The sequence below is a fragment of the Equus przewalskii genome, chromosome 18 (assembly GCF_037783145.1).
Source record: "Equus przewalskii isolate Varuska chromosome 18, EquPr2, whole genome shotgun sequence".
Lineage (NCBI taxonomy): Eukaryota > Metazoa > Chordata > Mammalia > Perissodactyla > Equidae > Equus > Equus przewalskii.
This window is the reverse complement of record NC_091848.1, coordinates 56,326,794-56,349,119: the sequence shown is the minus strand read 5'-3', so window position 1 is coordinate 56,349,119 and position 22,326 is coordinate 56,326,794. Positions and strand designations below refer to the sequence as shown.

At 40.6% G+C, this 22,326-nt stretch overlaps 1 protein-coding gene and 1 long non-coding RNA gene across 52 annotated transcripts in view; one reads left to right on the top strand and one right to left on the bottom strand.

Annotated features, from left to right (window-relative positions):
• Window positions 1-22,326, bottom strand: part of ABI3BP (ABI family member 3 binding protein) — a 238,310-nt gene that overhangs the window by 14,347 nt on the left and 201,637 nt on the right. For all 50 annotated transcript variants that reach the window (XM_070582016.1, XM_070582022.1, XM_070582021.1 and 47 more), the window contains 4 exons: window positions 19,937-20,065; window positions 19,341-19,409; window positions 12,634-12,843; window positions 7,867-7,975 (listed from right to left, as the gene is read on the bottom strand). In XM_070582016.1, coding sequence (XP_070438117.1) covers window positions 7,867-7,975; window positions 12,634-12,843; window positions 19,341-19,409; window positions 19,937-20,065 — 517 coding nt within the window. The remainder of the gene's footprint in view (window positions 1-7,866; window positions 7,976-12,633; window positions 12,844-19,340; window positions 19,410-19,936; window positions 20,066-22,326) is intronic.
• Window positions 2,292-22,326, top strand: part of LOC139076925 (uncharacterized) — a 140,542-nt gene continuing 120,507 nt past the window's right edge. For both annotated transcript variants that reach the window (XR_011528983.1, XR_011528982.1), the window contains exon 1: window positions 2,292-2,402. This is a non-coding gene — a long non-coding RNA (uncharacterized lncRNA). The remainder of the gene's footprint in view (window positions 2,403-22,326) is intronic.

The window sequence follows — 22,326 nt, the reverse complement described above, 5'->3', positions numbered from 1 at the left end:
ACAATGAGATAGCACCTCATAGCTGTTAGGATGGCTATTATCAAGAAGATAAGAGATGGCAAATTCTGGTGAGGATGGGGAGAAAAGGAAACCTTTGTGCATTGTTGGTGGGAATGTAAACTGGTGCAGACACTCTGGAAAACAGTATGGAGGTTCCTCAAGAAATTAAAAATAGAACTACCATATAATCCAGCAATCCCACTTCTGGGTCTATATCCAAAGGAAATGAATCATTATCTTGAAGAGATGTCTGTATTCCCATGTTCATAGCAGCATTATTCGCACTGGCCAAGACATGGAAACAACCTAAGTGTCCATTGACAGATGAATAGATAAAGAAAAGTGATATATATATAAACACACACACACACATACATCCCCCCCATACACACACACACACGCACACACACACAGGAATACTATTTAGCTTTAAAAAAGAAGGAGATCCTGTCATTTGTGATAACATGGATGAACCTGGAATGCATTGTGCTCAGTGAAATAAGGCAGACAAGAAAGAAAAATACTGCATGGTATCACTTACATGTGAAATCTAAAAAAGAAAAAAAGAATTAAGAAAAAGTCAAACTCATAAAAACAGGGAGTAGAAAAGTAGTTGCCAGAGGCTGGGTTTGGGAGAAATAATGGTGGGTGAAAGGGTACAAACTTTCAGTTATGGGATGAATAGGTCTGAGGATCTAGCGTGCAACATGGTGACCATAGTCAATAACACTGTATTGTATAATCGAAATTTTCTAGGAAAGCAGAACTTGAATGTTCTTACCAAAAAATAAAAAAGTAAATATACAAGGTGACGGATGTGTTAATGAACTCAGTGGCGGTAATCTTTTCACAGTGTACACCTGTATCAAATCATCCTGTTGTACACTTTAAATATCTTACAATTTTATTTGTCAATTATACCTCAATAAAGCTGGAAAAAAGAATACAATAATAGACATTGGTTGCTTCTGGGAAACAGAATTTAGGAACAAGAGTGAACTGCTTTGTAGTATTTGAGTTAAAATCCATGTACGTGTCCATCTGATGAAAGGGAAATTAAATTTAAAATTCATCAAGACGAGCATCTACATGGAATGCAGTCCAGGTGACAACTGCAGTCATGCCTGTGGGTCTCACGGAGGACCAGCCAAGTGAGTGACAGCGCTGGCAGAATGCCCCACCTGGTTTGGCCGGGGCAGGTCTGGACGCAAACAAAAACCATCTTCGGAGCCCCTGATCAGGAGGCCGCCTGGAGCCGTGGTGAAGTCACGCACTCTGCAGCCAGAAAGACCTGGGGTCCCAGCTGCTGGTGTGTCACTTTAAGGTAAACTCTATGGGCCTCATTTCCTCACATATAAAAATGAGGGTAATAATATTATTTGAGGATACTATTAATTATAGTAATTATAACCTTATAAGGGTATAAAAGTATCAGAGATTTTTGTGAGGGTTCGATAATGTCTGTAAAAAGCAAGGTGCCTGGCACATAGTAAGTGATCGTAAATGTTCTCTAGTAGTATATTTATATCTCCAGAGGTTTTTATTAGGTGCGTCTATTATAAGGGGATTTGACAAACGCTGCCCTGGAACTCTCCAGGCAGAACTCTTTATGCCACATCTTGCTCTTGTGGTTGTACAGGTTATAATGAGGGCACAGCCAATGGTTACTGGGAAGAATGAAAATGTAGCGGTTGAATTTTTCTGCCTGCCATCAAAACAGCTTCAAGGGCTAAGAAAAAAGAAAGTTCTAAGATTTCCATGAAGAGTCTAGAAATCCCTAAGGCATTATCCCAGAGGCGTGGGGTAATAAAGTAGAGGGCAGAGTTTGAGAACAATTGTGAAAACCAGCATAAGAATCAAATATCAATTCACAGAAAAGTGAAAAACTGGGATTTCAAATAGTGGGATCTGTACTCAACAGCAAAACTGTCAGAGACAGAAGAACCTGCAGGGTTCCGCCTGAGACGGGCTGACTGGCCTCCGGGTGCTTAGGGCAGAGTCTGTCATCTCCCACCTCTGGCCTCTTTCCTCTATAACCGGTTCCCTCTACTCTTGCCCGTAATGTAGAGCTGGACTGCAGTCTTCGTTATTTGATGAACTTTTCAGTTACACACTCTCATTGATTTCAAAAGCTGGTTTTCACTCTAACAAAAGCCTCAGAAACCTCCAGCAGCCTGCTTTTCCTGTAGCAAGGCCACCCTGTAGCTATTTGTTGGCTTGAATTGTTTGGTTGGCTAATTTTGCCCCTAGTGTACTCTTGTAATAGTTGAGCCCCATTCAAGTGTGGCTTCAGTCAGAGGGAGAGAAATGGAAAAGTGGAATAAGAGAAAAAGAGGAAGAGGCCCTCGAACAGGGAAAAAGAAATCTCATCAAGCAGGGCTCCGTGGACACTGCAGGACTGGGTAAGCACTTCTGGACACTGCCACACGCAGACGTTGTGCTGACTGGGCATACAGATAAGGAGCAAAAGGGCAGAGCTGTGGGGATACTTAGAGGACAAAATACGTGCTGATCAGGGACAGCGGGGAGAGGAGCAGAGCGAGAGGAGGCATCATCATCGACCAGCTGCCTAGAAGGTCTTTCAGGGCGCTTCCTGTGTCTCCCATTCTGTGGGGGACACAGAAATCCCAGATGTGGGCAGCACTCTAATTCTACGGTGTTGCTACGGGTTTCTGGCACCCTCGCCCTAGAGCCCAAGGAATTCTGAGTGAAGAGCCATGAAGAGAATGTGGGGATGTGAAGGAAGCAGTGCCCCCTTTATGGACTAGTGGAGTTCTGTGTGCTCAGCCGTACTTTTTCCTAAAGAAAAGTTGCAAAACTGAGCAATCCACTAAATTTGTTCCTTCTTTAATGAGGAAGCCGTTGTTCTGCTGCCCACACCTACAATAAAACTAAATAAAATGCCTAATGCGCCAGCAGCTTATTTTACTCCTTTCTATGGAGCCCATGAGAGGAGATGTTGAAAAGCTAATACACAGTCTGCAGAGACCAGGATTTCACAAAAGCACCATGCGTAAGGGCGCGATGGCTATTCCACACTCCTGTTTTGTTCGCCAGATTTACATTTCATAAGAAGTGGTTGCTTCTATTCCATTTTATTTTTAGTGCCACGATTTTATTAAATCAAACAACATAAACAATAGTCCCCAACTATCTTTGCTGTCAGCTACAGGAAACCTCGGCAGGTTCAGTCTCAGAGGAAGAACGGTTCTCCAGAATCCTCCCCAGCCACAGAGGACAGTAGAAGTCCCTGGGCTCGTTAAGGGAGCTTGATTTATCTTAATTACCAGACAGAGTACATTTTTCATAGGAAATTGCTGGGCCACATGTAAGTCTGGCACACACAGTGGACTCTTCACTTTTTCAGTCAAGCAAGGAGAGACACGGGCTCATTTGAAGAGAAGAGGGAGATAAAAGGCTTTTTTGGTGTACAGCGATTGTGTGTGTCCATACCTATCGCCCGAGTTCATCGAGAGCAGCCTGGCCCATCAGTGGATTATCCAAATGTGTGCTAAAAGCAACTCGTCTGAAAGCAAATTGCAGACCACAGACGTAGATTCAAAGGCAAATGGTTTACCAGGACAACTCTACTTGCTGTAAGACTGAGCTAGGTTTTGGTTTTATTTTCAGTTCCAGTTTTCCCCCTGATTCTGTGCATGGCTTCAGATATCATAAGGCGACATCCTTTTAGAGCTGGGAGAGACTTGGAGATAAGTAGTCCACACTTCCCTTTAAGCAGTGGTGCAAGACTTATGGCGTGCGTCATATACTTCCTCCGTTCTTCTGTTCACAGAACTGAAAGCAATCACAGGGGTCTTTGCAAACAAAGTGGTGGGCTCCAGATAGGAGAGGCTCTTCTTGATATTTTCCTTTTAGTTCCACAAGAGCCACACATTGAAGTTTCATGGGGAAAAATTAAGTGGAAAATAAATATCGTGGGTGGGCTAGATGGGTAGAGATTTGGCTGGATACCAACATCTCTAATTTTCTTTGTATTTTAAGAGTAGGGGGAGAGAGGGGCCCTCCAAAGGAAGAGGCGGGCTTGGGCCACAGCAGTTTGCCTGGGTTAATAGATCTCTTCAGCTCCACGTGACTAAACAGTTCTGGCTCCCTACAAGAGCCCTCTTCCCTGTGCACACGTGTGACGAGAGCCCACTGCAGGGCTGCGGTGGGCCCCGCTGTGCCGCCTTGGGAGCTGCGCTCAGGTGCCCCGGGCAGCCGTGTAGTCCGCTCTCTGCCGTCAGAAACAGCTCACTCCAGGTGAGCAGCTGCACTCCGCCAGCAGCACCACAGCTGCTGGATGGTCCCTTCCTGGGGGCTGTTTCTCGAGCTTCCGCAGAGTAGCTAAAAACCTGACGAAGTCGTAAAAACAGGCAGGGAGAAGGTTGGCATACGCGGTGAGAAGGAAAGGGTAGTCCAGTCCTCTGTCTTTTTGGTATAGTGTGAACACTTAGAAATTTTAACCCAACAAGCTCTGTAGGTCAATTTTCTCTGCCTCGATTCTCCCGGGTTAAATGGTCTAACGCCGAGCTCTTCCACACCTGTGCGGGTGTGGAATGATTATCACCTGTGTTTAGATCGCGTGTTTTTCAGTCAGGACAAATGATGAAGATGGTACTAAAGTAAATTGCATGTCTCCTAGAATTTGAATAAAGCTATGGTAATTCTTTCAGAAGTTATCATCTTCCAGCTTTTCATAAAGGGAATTCTAGAACCTCATGAGGGAATTTTAACAGCTGTAATTCAAAGTTTCCCTATTTGGGGAATTTAATTTTACCAAATATTTTGATTCAAAAATTTCTGCAAGCATTGCAATGTGACTGAAGTCATTCTTTACAGGTAATAAAAAACACCAGGTCACCGCATCCTGTACACACTTCCTCTTTATTTTACGGTGTGTCTTTTGTTAGCATTAATCTTGGATCATGGTTGGGCCAGGAAAGAAACCTGCCTTAACAGTGTAAGATAGTATGAAGAAAGCTTGCATCGAAAAGCCGACAGATCTAAATTTGGGAACTCATCATTTTATGATTGTGGCTGCAGCCTGCTGTCAGTAGTAGCTTTGAAAACGACTTGCATTTCACCTACGTTGTGCACATGGATTTGATTTGGAAAAACAATACTGTTGTTCTCTCTTTTCTTGCCAGCCTGTCCCATTCCATCCTATCCTTTCCTGTCAAGTTCCAGTCTCAAGGATTCCCCGAGGCCTTCTCTCCTCTTCTCAGTTGCAGAGCCGGGGTGTGAGTCCTGCCCTGGCCTGGTCTCTTATGCTGACTTGGGATGCTCTCCACTTGCTTCATGGGTATTAGTTTTCTTCCCCAGGTACTTTCAGGCTTCAGAAATCTCAAATTAACTTAAATAATTTGACTTCACTTTATTCTTCCTTAATTCATTAAACTATGTTGACTAATAGGGGTTTCAACACATAATTTTAATATTTCAGCTCAAAAAATTTTGCCCGCCACACTGGGGAAGGCAGCCGGCTGGGCACGGTGCACAGCCATGCCGCTGGGGCCTCGGCACCAACACGTGCTGCTCTGACATTCCTGTCCCCACCACAGTCCCCTCGCTCCTTCCTACTCATCCTCCAAGCCTCGGCCTGGGTGTCATCCTCTCCAGGAAGCTTCTCCTGATTTCTCCAGACTTTGTGGAGGGCTGCCTACTCCAGGCTCATCGCCCCTGTGCAGACTTCTACCAGTGCTCCCAGCACTTGGTACAGAATAATGGGTTATGAACTGCCTGCCCCGCTGGCCTCGGGCTCCTCACGGGCAGGCGTCACAGTTGTGCGTGTCTGCAGCCACACCACCAAGCACTGCTCAGCACATAGTTGGCGCTTAGTAAACGTTAGCTGAATGGAAATGCAAACCTTTTACAAACAAATGAGGTTTAAAATGTCTCTGGAGGAACTGTGTTCTACTTCTGATCATGAGCTGATCGGAGCTCTGTGAGAAGAGCTGAGGACAGCCTGAGAAGGGAGCACGATGAACATTTAGAAATCGAAGGCCTTTCCATGTGCCTTCTGTGCATGCACAGCTCACTTTTTATTTGGTGGAACAAAAAGCAGGAAACTGAAGAGGAAAACCCTACAAGTTCTATAAGCCCAAATCTGCCTATTAAAAAGTCCAAATTAAATTACCTTTTCTCTTTTACTCTTTCCTTAAAGTATAGTATAATAAACATAGGCTCTCTCCCTTGGTTCTGGAAACAGAACCAAGATCATCAAATGGGCTTTTACTGAAATGTATGCTTATTTTGGCTAACTTAAATCCTTTAAGAAAATTAGCAGGTGCAAAATTTTCCATATTACAGCTCAAAATAGAGAACTGTAAAGAAAAAAAAACGCTTGCAGAAAAGTGTTATTTTTGCAGTATAGGACTACGGGCTATACACAGTAAACCTCCTATAAGGAATTAGATGCTTCCTTTTCCCCTGAAAAGATCAGAAGAGTCTTCCTTCTGTCAGAGCCAATAGGCTCTTTGGGGTCACAATCAATACCCAGCTCACTTCAATCAATCGATGCCAATGAAAGGTATAAGAAGTAAGACTTACGAAAGAAACCTTAGCTGCTGGGGTTTGTCTTCATCTCTGCTGGTCTTTTCCTGCACAGAGGAACTTGATCAAGCTACAGAATATTCAATCTGATAAAATTCCTAGTTGTGTCCCTCTGAAAATTGATCTATGTCACTTAGTGTACTATAATTTAAAATGTCAAATTTTTGTTTTGTTTTTAGTGAAAGCACAGACAGTTTATCAAGCTGCATTTTAGAGTTTGAGGAAGAAAGTGACTTTGCACAGACAGTGAAATTCAGTCCAGCAGTGGATTCAGTGCGATGGCTTTGTCAAGGCAAGGCTTGGTGGCAGCCATTTGAGAATCCCCTTGAGCAATAAATTTGATGGTTTAGCCATGTAAAACAAAACCAAAACAAAACCAAAAAATCCTTCTTTACTAGATTTCTAGAAATTTATAAGGCCCTTACTTTTCTTGAAACAATAAAATGAACTGATAAGAGATGAGGTATTTTAGATTTAAAAAGGAATCACAAAACTATACAGCAATGTAAACAATCTGGTATCAATGTGTCGTAAGGGATGCCAGGAAAAGTTGCTCATATAGAACAATGCTAATATTACATATTTCTATTTCCAAAAATCTATTCTCATTTGCATGGTAAAAAGACTCAAAAGAGGATTGCTGAGGCGCTGGCCCAGTGGCGTACTGGTTAAGTTCATGTGTTCTACTTTGGTGGCCCTGGGTTTGCAGGTTTGGATCCTGGGCATGGACCTAGCACCACCCATCAAGCCATGCTGTGGCAGCGTCCCACATAAAACAGAGGAAGATTGGCATAGATGTTAGCTCAGCAACAATCTTCCTCACAAAAAAAAGAAAAAGGATTGCTGGTCTGGAACCAGTCTGCAGTTGTCGTAAGTACTAGCTATTACAAACTTTCACTTACATCTGCCACATGGCTTTCAGTTCTTGCCCTCCCCTCTCCAGCACGCCAGCCAAATTCTTCTGTGCTTCAAATCTAGTTTACATCCTGCATGCTCCAGTTGTCTCTGGTCCATACACTTTTCCTTTTCTAAATTTTGGTATTTGATATCAACATTTGGTATTAACACCTATTTTTCAATGTTCCCAACTACACTGTGAACTCACAAGACCGTCTTGTTGGCTCTTGTATCCCCACCAATAACTTGCACATTTGCAAACCATGACTCTAGAGGTATCTAGTGCTGGGTACAGGAAGCCGAAGAATGACGTGCAAACTAGACCCTCCCTTCAGACAGAGGAGAGGATGGCATTTCATCCCTTTGTTATGACCTTTGCCCTCTCAGAGTCCACCTGTCATAGCAGTGGTGGCTTACCTTGTGTCAGGTTTTAGATTTTCTACTGTGGAGAAGGTTTGATTTGTAACTTGAACGGACTTGTTCTTCCCACTGAATGTCCCATTTTCTCTGGATATAACTTCATATTCTGCAAAGTGAAAAAGACAATAGATACTTGTCTTTATGTTCCAGCTAATTGAGTTGTTCTTGAGGCAAATAGCATAATAGAGTCACTCTCATGAAAGTGAGCAACTCTGATCTCAGTTCTAGAGACGTATTGATCTTACACATTAGCAGTTTCCCAATGGGCAGGATAGTGGATGACGAAGCTCCCAAAGCTTATTGGAAGTTTATTTGGGAGTTGCGTTGAATTTCTGCTTTCCCTTTCCCGGAGCAGGAAGGCCTGGTGACTGTGAAGACCAATGACCCTCCTGAAGCAGCTTTAGCTCCTGGTGACCTATGGCTTTGTTGGATAGGGCAGATAGCCTGCCACCATTGGGAAGTGCAGTGCGGAGAAAGCGCTGTGTGAGGAGTGGGGCTTTTCCTGCTCAGTGGGGCTTTGCAGAATAACTGGGGAAAAGGCCCCCAAATACTTGTACTGCTGCACAAAACTTCTCGAGTTCAAAACCATAGCAGCAGAGAACAGTTAACCACATAATGAACCAATCTTTCCTAGAGTTCATTATTTGGAACTATAGAATTACGGTATTTGTCTACCATTGCTAACATAAGTTACACAAGTTGTATAGATGTGCTTACATATACCCTTGATAATTACCCTTGCATTTTAAAAAAAAAATCACACCCTTAAAATCTGCATAGAGATCTGCATGAATTTCACTTACAGGCACGTTTCTCTGAACTCGCAGGGCTAACCAAAAGAGCAAGACTTTCAGAATAAGAGAATATAATTTAAGAATTTGTTAATTGGTCTTCCCTGCCCTCAGTTGGGATTTAGTTTAATGCATGTGACAAGATCATACAGAGGATTAAAAAACCAAACAAAAAACAACAAGCAAACAATAAAACCCCACTCAAAATCAGCTCCAACGACATGAGGAAACAGCTGGTGGTGGGAGTGAGGGAGTCAAGAAGGCTGCAAGGAGCTGTAGGTGGCTGGGGATTCTGCTGTCAGCGCAGAGACCAAAGGGAAGAGATGCGCATTGGTAATAAAAATGAATCTACAGCAGAACTCAGGGAGACTCATCATCACCAATTTTAATTTGGGAAGGATTTTTAATGGTATATTTTAAAAATCACAAAAGGACCACGACTCTTTCTGAATAATTTCGTATGCTCATCCTTCCAAAAATTCAAAATTAAACTGGAAGGCAACACCCACTGCATCCGGACACATGAGCGCAGCCAGTAAAGCACTCGGCCTCCTTCGGTTCCCAACCTCTCTCTCGGTTGGCTTTCCATTTTAACAGAGGGTGGAAAGGGAGGGCGGGGGAGGATCCTGAATTCAAATATGTCCATTTTATATCTTTTCCTCAGCTGTGAATGGATACTTACTAGAAAACGATGGGAGTAGTTAAAATGGAAGTAAAATGGATTTTTAAAAAACGCACGGCTTAATGGAAAGAGAGAGACTAAGCCACGTGCCTTGATCTCAGTCTCAGTTTTCCCATCTGTAAAATGTCAGTAATATCTATTCGTAGTGTAGCTTGTGGGGATTAAATGAGGAACATATGGAAAGTGCTTAGTAGCACTTTGCTCAACAGGTGGTGCCTATTATTACTGTTGATTTTATTATCTCTTATTATCCCTGAGTTATGTCTTGAAAACAGGGTTATAAGCATTTGAAAGATTCCAACTGGAAAGATTGGAGTGCTGCTCAGTTACCAAGAGAAGAGTTTCTAGGACATTCCAGTTGGTTATATATGAAAACAACGACCTTCAGAAACATCTTTGGCTTGGACTCCCTCATCCACTGTGGGGTATTCTTCACATCGTCCCGGCCTTTTAGTCCTTGAAACTCTCATTGCACATCTTCTCTAATTTTCTTTTGACTCAAGTTTGAAATGTCAGTTTAATACTATTTTTGTCCCGAAGGATCAGAGTTTTCAAAATGGATCTGGAAGTTTTTACCTTCATAATTAAAAAGATATCTAGAATTTCTCTCAGAATTCTAGTTTTTGAATGTATATTCTTGGACTTTGTAAAAATATCTTTTATTTTTAATGCTTTAAAGTGATAATAGCTTTTTCATAAACCCACCAACATTATAAAAATGGAATATTAATGCTTGGAATGGATATTTGTAGACAATCCTGAATATATTTCAGAAGGTAAAGATAGCCCCTTAACTATATATCCATATTTCTTATTTTAAAATATGGGATTTTGTTTATAATTTCGTTAACAGTAAAGACATGCGGAAATCTATAAAGAACTAACGCTGAATAAATGGTCTTTTCTCCCCCCTCAGAAGGTTTTATTGCCCTGTTATGAGATAATTCACTTAACAGAAAAAGTTATTTATGACAAGGATTGAGAACATCAGAGTTGGTCAACAGAACATGAAAACAATAAAGGTGATTTTGCTCTCTCCAGTCCCGCTATTGCTGTTACTGACAAAGTTCATTGAACAGCTTCTAATTTATGCTGCACATTCAAATCCTCTGTTTCATTTTATCCTCGTGATAAATTGATAACAATGGGAATTATTATTATTATTATTATAAGGAAAGTTCAGTGAGGCCAATCATATACCAGGTTGCATATCCAGAATACAGCTGGTCTGGGGTTTCAGTCTGTCCCAGCACGCTCTGGGCACCTCAGAGAGCAACACCTTAGAACTAACAACTTTAAGTTGTCCAAGGGCCCAGGCTATGACCAATTTCTTTGGTGCACCTATTTCTACTTTAGTGTAGAAGGGACATGTAGAAACAACTAAATTTGGATGCATTTTCTGGAGATGAACACGTGCCCGTCAGTGAAAAGAATGATTAGTGACAGAAGCCAACTTGGGGAATGAAGAGTATATTTCACTCTCTTTTTGTTTTCTTTCTCAATCCTTTCTTGCAAAACCACATGCAATGATATGAGAATTAATCCCTGTGTTATCTGAGCTGCTGGTTTATAAGAGATTACACCTGAAATCAAGTGGTATTTAACGTAACACTAAAAATAAACAAAAATAGAAAATTAGAACAGACCATTAGGGCATATGGTCTAACATCTAAATTAGACGAGGTGATGAGCAATGGTTAAAAATAGACTTATTTCTATTTAGAAAATATTACAGCTAAAGAGATGTGATCCTTATCCATGAAAATTGTTATTACAAGTCCACGATCTTGTGAAGGATCTCAGGCAGTCCATTAACGTTTAGTAACAATGTTACAAAAGTAATTGGTTAGATGGATAAAGTATACCCTAGTCATGATTCTTTGAGATTAAAAGTTTATATAGTTTAAAAAATGTTACATGATGAACCAGAAAGAAAAATCCTTCTGCTTTAAAAAATTGAATCAGATATTCCCGACATATCCAAATGAATATGTATTGGATGTATTCGATTATTAGATACAGGTTAACCAATTTCAACCTGATGTCCTACATCTTCAAGGCAAATTAAATTTTATAGATCATTTGGTTTTGTGAGAACTAAGCCTCAGACTATCACAGAGACTCCTTAGTGGCACAGTATATGGATTGAGAGTTTTGAACTTTTTGGTACATGTAGATAATCAATACTTAGAGACTGATTTAGATATTGGGATGGTAGCACCTGCTGGCATGGTCCCAAGTAAAGAAGCAGTACTAAGCAAATCCCCAGGAACTATGGGCAGTGGCTGGTTCTTCCTCAAAACAAAGGCAAGCTTCACATGAGATAGGAAATTCACAAAATATGGTTGAAAAAAAAAAAAGAAAAGAAAAAGCCAGCTAAGCAAAGCTAAGCTGCTTGCACGGGAAATTGCCCAGACCAAACGGTTTTGTCTGAGGAGAAACAGCTGCTGTTTTCTCCTTTATTCATAGAAATGTTTTGGCCAGATCCCGAGTCTCCCCTCCCTCTCTGGCCCTGTTTCCTGGTCTCTCCTCTGCCCTACAGCCTCTTGCTGGGTCTCCTGGTCTCTGTCTGCCCACCCAGGCACAGGCAGGGACTTGGGCCGCAGGAACGTGGCCTACTCACGCGATCTGCTCTGGCTTCCAGCTGACCTAGGTCGTTAGTCTCATCCCCTCCTCTCTACTTTGACTGTCGCGTTCACTAGGGAGAACTCAATTCCCATATCACAAATTCAGAGAATGACTCACAGCATCTTATTTTTCACAGTCACTTTTAGAGGAATTGGGTGGGTGATAGCAGAATCAAAATTTCCTGAGATGAGTAGAAAACCGACCACAAATAGAATTAAAAAAAAATTTTTCCTAAAATGATTGAAATAACCTTTAGCCTGTTTCAAAGTTCTATGTCCATCTAGAAATTGGATTGGTGAAAGGAAAACGGGTTTCAATATCATCAGCAGCGGCAACTTCTTGTGTATTAGCTGTAGTTTTCTTGGTAATGAAAAGACTGGATATATCTTCACATTGTGATAAAGAGTTCAGAGGAGATGAAAAGAATGCAACTTCAGAGATCTGCTCCATTAACAGGGAGCCCATAACGAGGACAAAGATGACCTTTTCCCATCATATGACACTTGTGACAATAATGTGCTACAGGGATAGCGGAACTCTGCTAGGACTCACTGCTCCTGAGACAGGCCTCGCTGGCCGTAGTTTGACTGAGGTTCCACACTCCCACTGCATTGCATTGTCAAAGCTTCCTAGCGCAGCAACAGTCCTCATGCATGATCTTACCAGTGACAGTGTCATTTAGTGGCTTATCCCAGTCCAGGATGACAAATGAGGGGCACCCTTCCACAGTGACCACGGTGAGGTTGGTGGGTGGGTTTTGTGGTGGGCTGGTGGCATTCCCCTCAGTTGCCTCCTCTTTGGGGAACCGTTTGACAGAGTCAGTGATGGAGCAGGGTCTGTTGTCAGGCTTCTGGATGTATCGCACATGAGGACCTAGAAGAGAGTGGGCATTGACATTTAGCATGCTTTGAGCTTGTAAAGAAGGTGGAGGTGAATTCATAAATATAATTACCTGTTTGAGGACATTGAGTCTCACATTGTAAACAGATGGATGAAAGCAGTGATGTAGATGGTTCAAGCTTGTGAAAATCCAGACTCCTCTTTCTGGGATACATGATGTGGACGTGGTTGTTGAATTACTTTTCTAAGTACATTTAGCTTATGCTAATATCCACAAGGAATTTGGTCCCCCTGAGCATGGTTTAAACCTCTTAATTCATGCAGCATTGGAAAGAATACTCAAAAGAGTCTTACCTCAGTAGTGGGGAGTAAATATAGTTCTGGTCCCACCTAATAAATCCTAAAAGCCAGACTCAAAGGGATCAAGTGGTTTCAAGTAATGTAACTGCACCCCAGAACAAAATTCAAGAATATTTTAGGAATAAAAGGCATATCCAGCACCCAAAAGATGAAATTGAGAGGAAAATATTACCCATAATGAGGAGAAAATTAAATCATTTGAAACCAACCTAGAACTTGCACAGATGTTACAACATCCGACAAGGACAATAAAACAGTTATTATCCACAGTTTGACCACGTGGTCAAAAATAAGACAGGAAAGATATAAAAAAAAGACCCAAATCAAATTTCTAGAGATGAAAACTAAAATGCATAAGATGCAAAATACTGGAGGAGATTAACACAGATATGATATTGCAGAACAAAAGATCAGCAAACTTAAAGACACGATAATAAAGACTACTGAAAACCCAAATGGAGAGAAAGAAAGAATTAAAAATAATGAACAGAGCATTAGTGAGTTGTGGGACAACTTCAAGCAGTAGGATATACATGTAATTTTACTATCTGAGTAGAGAAGAGGAGGCAGAAAAAAATATTTGAAGAAATAATGGTCAAAATTTTTACAAATTTGATAAAACCTCTAAAACCCCAGAGGGTTGTGTCTAGGGGCACAACAAACATGAAGAAACAACACCAATCGAAATCAAGTTTCTCAAAACCAGCGATATAGAGAAAATCTTTAAAGGAGGCAGAGAAAAAAGACATACATATAGAAGAACAAAGATAAGGACTGAGCAGCTTCCTCATTGGAAGAACGGAGGTGAGGAAGCAGTGGAGCAACGCCTGTCAAAACTGAAAGACAAGAACTTGACATCTAGAATTCTGTAACTAGTGAAAGCATCTTTAAAAAAAAAGAGCAAAATATTTTTTAGACATATAAAAGCTGAAAGAACTCATAAACAGTAGACCCACACTACAAGCAGATTGAAGTCCCTTAGGCAGAAGGAAAATGATGCTGGATGGAAATATGGATCCACACAGAGGGAGGTAGAGCACGGGACACAGCAACTCTATAGGGAAACAGACACAATATTTTTCTTATTATTTAATTTTCTCTAAAAGATAATTTACTGTTTGAACAAAAATAACGACAATTTAATGTGATGTATATAACAGGTAAAAGTAAAATGTGTAACAACAATAGCCCCAAGGCTAGGAGAGCAAAGCCGCTATACAACGTAAAGCTCTTACACTACTGTGAAGGTGTAGAATACCACCGGTAGTAGATTGTGGCAGGTTAGGACGCTTCCCATAAACCCCAAAACCATCACTAAAATACAAAACAAAGCGTTATAGCTAACAAGGCAATGGAAAAGATAAAATGGAATCCTAAAAACACACAACCGAAAAGAAGGCTGAAAAAGAGGGAAAGAGGGAACAAAGAATAAATGAGACGAATGGAAAACAAATAGCAAGACGATAACAGATTTATACCTGACCATGTCATTAGTCGTGTTAAATGTAAGGTTCTAAGAACAAGGCAAGATTGTTAGATTGGGTAAAAAAGCAAGGCCTAACTATATGATGCCCATAAGAGACATATTTTAAATATACAGAGGCTAATCAGCTAAGAGTAAAAGGATGAAAAGAGGAGAGACCATGATAACATTCATCACAAGAAAGCTTGAGTGGACATATAAATATCAACAAAATAGACTTCAGGGCAAAGAATATTACTATAAGCATAAAATGTCATTTCATAATGATGAAGGATCAATTCATCAGGAGTGTATTACAATGTTAAGTAATTTAGATCTATACCTAAACACAGACCTTAAATGTGCATGTAGCAAAAACCAATAGAACTGCAAGTAGAAATAAATCCACAATTACAGCCAGAGATTTCAATAATCTTCTCTCATTAGTTGATAGAACAAGTAGACAGAAAATCACTAAGGATGTAAAAAAATTGCCCAATACAACAAGCAACTTGACCTAATCAACATTTACAGAACACTTGTTATGGTCAGAATTATGTTTTCTGAAAATTCCTATGTTGAAGCTCTAACTCCCAATAAGACTATAGTTGGAGATAGGGCCTTGAAAGAGGTTATTAAAGGTAAATGAGGTCATAAGGGTGGGGCCCTGATCCACTATGACTGGTGTCCTTAGAGAAAGACATCAGGGATGTGTGCCCACAGAGGAAAGACCACCTGGAGACACAGCAAGAAGGTGGCCATCTGCAAGCCAGGGAGAGAGGCCTCAGGAGAAACCACACCTGCTGACACCTTCATCTCAGACTTCTGGCTTCTAGAATTGTGAGAAAATAAAGTTCTGTTGTTTAAGCCACTGAGTCTGTGGTATTTTGTGGTTGCAGTCCTAGCAGACTACAACATCCCACTTAAGAACAGCAGAATACACATTCTTTTCAAGTACACACAGAACGTATGCTGAGATAGACCATATTCTGGGCCATAAAAAATTTCTCAGTAAACTTAAAAGGATTCAAGTAATACAGAGTATCTGAAAACAATGGTGTTATATTAGAAATCAGTAACAGACTGATCTCCAGAAAGCCTCAAAGTATTTGGAAATTAAACAACACACTTCTAAATAATCAATGAGTCAAAGAAGAAATCAAAAGGGAAATTAAAAAATAGTTTGAACAGAGTGAAAATTAAAGCACAATATATTAAAAATTTTTGGATGTTGCTTCGGAAATATCAAGGGAAAAATTTGTAGCATTAAATGCCATATTACAAAAGAAGAGAGGTCTCAAATCAATGAGCTCATCTTCTGCCTTAAGAAATTAGAAAAGCAAATTAAACCCAAATTAAGCAGAAGAAAATAATAAAGATCAGAGTAAAAATAAATGAAATAGAAAAAATAGACAAAATCGATGAAACAAAAAGTTGACGTCTTCATTAGAGCAAAAGAATTGATAAACCTACAGTCAGACTGATTATGCAAAAGAGGAACAAGGCACACATTATCAACAGCAGGAATGAGAGAGGTGACATCACTACAGATTCTACAGATATTAAAATGATAATAAGAGAATATTGTGAACAACTTAATGCCAATAAATTTGACAACTTAGATGAAATGGACTAGTAACTTGAAAGACAAAAAGTACTAAAGCTATCTAGGGAAGAAAAAAATATTCTGAATAGCCCTATGCCTATTAAAGAAATCTAATTATATGTAAAATCCTGCAAAGAGAATGCTAAGCTCAGATGGCTTCACTGGTAAATACTACTAAACACTTAGGGAAGAAGCAATGCCAACTCTAAACTCTTCTAGAAAACTGAAGAGGAGAGTTCAGCGTTGTTCTGATAATAAAACTTGACTTAGACATTACAAGGAAAGAAAACTATGGATCAATATCATTCATTAAATACAACTCTAAACAAAATTTTAGTAAATTAAATCCAACAACATATTAAAATGAGAATACATTATGATCAAATAGAGTCTGTTCTTGCAATGCAAAGTTAGTTTAAAATTCAAAAACAATTACTTTATCATATTAACAAACTGAAAAAGAAAAACCATATAATCATCTCAAAAAAGGCAGAAAAATCATTAGACATAATCTAGCATTCATTTCTGATACCAATTCTCACCAAAGTAGGAATAGAAAGGTACTTTCTCAAGCCAATAAAGGGCATCTATGAAAAACCTCAAGGTGACATCATGCTTAATGGTGAAAGACTGAATGCTGAATGCCTTCCATAAGATCAGGAAAAAGGAAAGGATGTCCATCCTCGCTATTTCTATTTGATATTTTACTGGAGGCTCTAGTCAGTACAACAAGGCAAGAAAAAGGCACCCAAGTTGGAAAGGAAGAAGTAAGACTTTGCTCTCAGATGACATGACTCCGCATGTAGAAAATCCAATGGATCTACAAAAAAGCTACCGAGTTTTGTAAGGTTGCAGGATACAAGATCATTGTACAATAATCATTAGCAATGAACAACTGGAAATTGAAATAATATTACTTTTATGGTTTTCCGTATACTGAAAACTACAAAACAGTGGAGAAAGAAATTAAAGAAGAACTAAATACTAAGATATAGCATGTTCACAGGTAGGAAGACTCAGCATTGTACAGCTGTCAATTTCTCCCAGTTGACCTATAGATTCAATGCAATTCTAACAAAAATCTAAACAGGCTATTTTTTCTTCAGACATGGACAAGCTGATTCTAAAATTCAGATGGACATATAAAAGACCCAGAATTGCCAAAACAACTTTGAAAAATAAGAACAGTGTTGGAGGATTAACACAACCTGAATGCAGCACTTATTATAACACCACAGTAATTCAGACACTGTGGTATCGATGTAAATGTAGATAAACAGATCAATGGAATAGACTAGAGAGCCCAAAAACAGTTCCACATATTTATGGACAATTGAATTTTGACAAAGGTACAAATGAAATTGAGTAGAGAAAGAATAGTTTTTTCAACAAATTTTGTTGGGGGAACAGTTGGATATCCATAGGCAAGAAAATGAATTGGAGTCATACCTGTATAATATACAAAATTTGACTTAATATGGATCATAGACCCAAATGTAAAAGTAGAAAACCTCTAGAAGCAAATGGAGGAGAAACTTCTAGAAGGAAACAGAGGAGGTCTTTTTGACATCTGATCAATCAATGATTTCTTAAATACAACACCAAAAATATAATCTGTAAAAAACCAAATTAATAAACTGAGCTTCATTAAAATTAAAAAGAGAAGACACACACTGGGAAAGAAATATTTGTAAAGCATGTATATAAAAAAGTTCTATCCAGAAAATATAGACTCTCAAAATTCAACAATAAGAAAATAAGCAACTCCATTAAAAATAAAAGGACAAAAATTTTGGACACACCAAAAAAGACATACAGGTGACAAATAGGGACATGAAAAGACGTTCGGCATCCTTAGTCATTAGAGATATGCGAGATAAAATCGCAATCGGATATTATTACATGCCTATTAAAATGGTTGAAATTAAAAGGACTGACCATGCCAAGTGCTGGCAAAGACAAGAAGGAACTAGAACTGTCATACACTGCTGACAGAAAGGTAAAATTGTACACTGTGGAAGACAGTTTGGCAGTTTCTTACAATGTTAAATATACACTTACACATGATCTAGCCATTCTCCTCGTAGGCATTTGTCCAAAAGGAATGAAAGCATACGTCTACACAAAGACTTGTATGTGAATGGTCCTAGCAGCTTTATCGGTAATGTAAGAAAGTTAGAAACAACCCAAATGTCATGAACAAGTTTAACAAGTAAATTATTATATATCCATACAATAGACTACTAGTCAGCAATAAAAAGGAATGGACTATTGAAACATGTAGCAACATGGATGAATCTCCAAATAATTATGCTGAGTGAAAGAAAACAGACCAAAAAAGAGTTCATACTGTAGTTTTTCCTTATGTAAAAGTCCACAAAATGCACACTAATCTATAGTGTGGCAGATCTGTGGTTACCTAGGGATGAGAGGTTGGGTTGGAGGGGTGAGAGGGAGGGATGGTAAAGGTTCCTGATGACACTTTTGGAGGCAGCGCATGTATTCATTATCTTGATTATGATGATAGTTTCATGGGTGTATACATATGTTAAAATGTATCAAATTTTATACTTCCGAAAAAAATTTTACAAAAGGGAATACTGGGCTCTATATTATATGATACCTCTCCTACTGTGGTAGATTAGATTACTGTTCAAAAACAGCCTCTATATCCATGGAGAAAGTATGCTTCCCCAATCCTTGATTTGCCCTCGGCTATGTCACTTACTCTGGACAACGAATATTGGCAGGAATGTTGAAATGCAGTTGTGTGTGTGGACACCAGTCTCTTGACTTTGTATTCTTATGAGAACGGCTTCCCCTGAGTCACTATTGGTCCTTTATCCTGGGCACCAGAATGAAAGTATGTGGAGCCCAACCCATAGGAGGCCCAGTCGCACCTGCTGCTAGAAACAGAATCACCCAGCCAAGCACTTCCTAGATCAGCTGATCCCCAGTGACTTGTAGACACATGAGAAATAAATCCTCACTAGAGTGTGCTACTGAGATTTTGTGGTTGCTTATTACACAGCAACAGCTGACTGATAACACCCACCAAAGACAGCCTCATCAAAATTGAGAACTGGAGCCAATCATGCATACCTTTGAATCTGGGTTTCCCAAGAGGATCAGTTTCTCTTGTTGGGCTTGAGCTAAAGTCAGTCGTATTACCTGAGAATGGAAGATAATAAACAATTTTGGCAAAAGATAAAAAAGCTTCACAATAAATGAAAAAGTACTAAAGACTATAAATGTTAAAATGCCACCTAGCCAATTGTTTGCAACTTTGATTTCCTTTATTGTTATTATTATACATATTATCCACAGTAAAAGGCCTTTAATTGTGTCCTGCTGCAGGTGTTCTGGAGTGTAATAAACAATGATTTAAAGATTACAACCTAGTTGCTGATACTCATGAGTAAATTAACATGTGCAATTAGCAATGACATGAGATTCAGTAAGAAGCATTTTCAGGAGACTTTCCTAAGAAACTTCCGCATTTTCTTCTATGTCTGTGAAGGGAAGGAGCACATTCTATAACAAAGCATTAAAAACATAATTTTAAAAGTAAAAAGACTCATTGTAATCATAAAATTGAGAAAAATAGATGGTCCAGAACTGAGACTCTTTTCCTCCTAATTTGAAATCTTTTAGTACTTTGCAGCTAAGCCACAGTGGGAAATGACTGACATACTAACCAAGATCTTCTCCCGAAGCAGGAACCGTTGGTTGCTTTTTATCTGTCTCTGTTCCCTCCAAGGGGGCTTCAGTAGGTCTGAGCGTTGCCCTCAAGGGTGGGGAAGTTACTCGGCTTGACGAAATGATTCCTGTAATGCAGGGCCAAAGCAGTCAGGCTTCATAGGAGCACCGCCAAGTCCCCTTTTATTTATTCAATAAATATGTATTAAGAACTTACCATGTGGCTTGGTACTAACATGCCAGGCTTAGAGAGAAATAAGATCTGGTGTCCTTGATGAGACAGATGTGTGAGCCAAATATATTGAGGCATTATAGATATTGTGAAAGAACTGGATCAGGTCGTAGAGAGGGCAAGAGGAGGGAGTAGTCTGTGGGCAAAGATGAAGAGTGTTGGGTGGAGGGAGGGTAGGAATGCCTTCACAGAGGCTGCGCCAGAAGAGGATAGGCGATCAGCAGGTAGGTATGAGAGCTGCGTTCTGGTCAGAGGGGCAGGAAGAACCACGTCAGGGAAGCATGAAACCACTTGGTGTGTTCAATCTGAAGGAGTGAGAGCCAAGGGTGCTCCGGGTGCAGTGAGAGCTGAGTGTGGAGGGGCAGGGAAGGGCAGATCTTGAAGGGCCTTCCAAACCATGGATCTGGACATTATTTTTAGGTGACAAGGACCCACTGAAAGATTTTCACGAGGAAAGTAACATGATCAGATGAGAAAAGGATGGGTTAGGCTGCAAAGCTGGTGGCAGAGAGAGAAGTCAAGAGTCTAAAGCAGTCATATAGGCAAAGGCAGAGGAGGTGAACTACGCGAGAAGCAGTGAGTCTAGACGGAAGGGGTTTTACGTGAGAGACGTCAGGGAGATGGAACGGCCTGACTTGGAGATTAACTGGCAGGCATGAGAGATGGATGGAGGGGAAGAAAAAGAGTTCTAAGGTAATGTTGGTGATTCTAGCCTGGTAGCCAGAACAGTGCTACCCTGAGATGTTATATTCAACAGTGTCTCTTCCACTCTAACAAGACTTAGAGGTTTCCAAAACTGGATCCATCCCAAGGCCCAGGCAAGTCTGGGCGTGTAGAGTAGAGTGCAGGCTAGGCTGGATTTTATAGCCCTCCTGGGAAAAAGAATCATTGTTGGACAATAAAGCATCAAGAGGTATGAGCCCGACCCAAGGACCAGCCCAGCATGGAGTCCTGCAAGAGTCCCCCAGAGGGGCTGCTCCCACCCCTGCAGAGCCGTGCTTTTGGTCCCAGTGGGAGTGGGCTACAGTGAGAGGGCGAATTAAAACCAAGAGACATGGCATTGCAGCCCACAGGAGCTTTTCAGAATTGGCAGAGCTAGCAGGAAATGCTGGCATAGCACTTTCACCCTGGCAAGGAGAGGGGGACTCGGGCCTCAGTAGCTCTGGAGCTAGGGGACAAGTGGCAGATGTCACATGGCAACCTAAGACTGTGCTCACAGGCACTTGTGAGAGAGGACATATGTTTAGAGGACTCCCAGGCCATTTAGTTGATTCCTGAATTCAGGATGCACTTTCTGTCATAGTAATCGGGCCAGATCTGTACAACTGCCCATTTGTGTTTGGCTCCTCAGTGCAGCCACTTCCTTTGAGTTAGAGGGGGACAGCAAGAGGCAGGGCAGGGAACCAACCAATTTCAGAAAGGGGATGTGTGTATGGTTCTTCTTCAGGCTGGTGGGCTGTACCAAAGCTACACTTACTGATGGGAGAGAAACAAGGGTTTTATATGGCAGGAACCAAGGCTGTGGAACTGCAGCTGAAGACACAGCTTTACAGCAGAGCTGTGTGGCATCCACGGGGGACACTCAGGCATCACTTCCAGTCTGTGACTCTTCCAGTCTGACCTGAAAGCTGCAGGCACTCAGTCACAGCTGCCCCCAGTTACAATTAGTGCAGAAACCTGGTCTCCTCACTGGGGCCATGTGCCTGGGTCCTGACTCAGGAAGGCCTCAGGAGCATGGATGAGAGGCTGACTCCTCCTTCAGCTGATGGAAAGCCATCTAGAGTCTCTGCACACACGATACATCATAACAGCTTCTCCATCACCACAGCCTCCTCTCATCCGCTGAAAAGAGTGACATCCATCCCCTTTGTCATAAACCCTCATCACTTTCATCTTTCATAGCTGTCTTTAACACTTTTATCCTGATTCCACCTACAAAATATTTAGAAAGAAGAGATGGGAAGAGATGGAGGAAAGATGGGGAACATGCTGTGATTTGTCGGCAGGTCCAATGAAGAGCCCTTAAGAGAAACGCTCTGAACTGGGTCAATTTTCACTGATTCTTAATTTCATTCATTTATTGACTCAACGATTACTTATCAAATATCCTCTGTGTGCCAAGCACTGGATTTAGTTCTGGGAGTTCAGAGAAGGTGT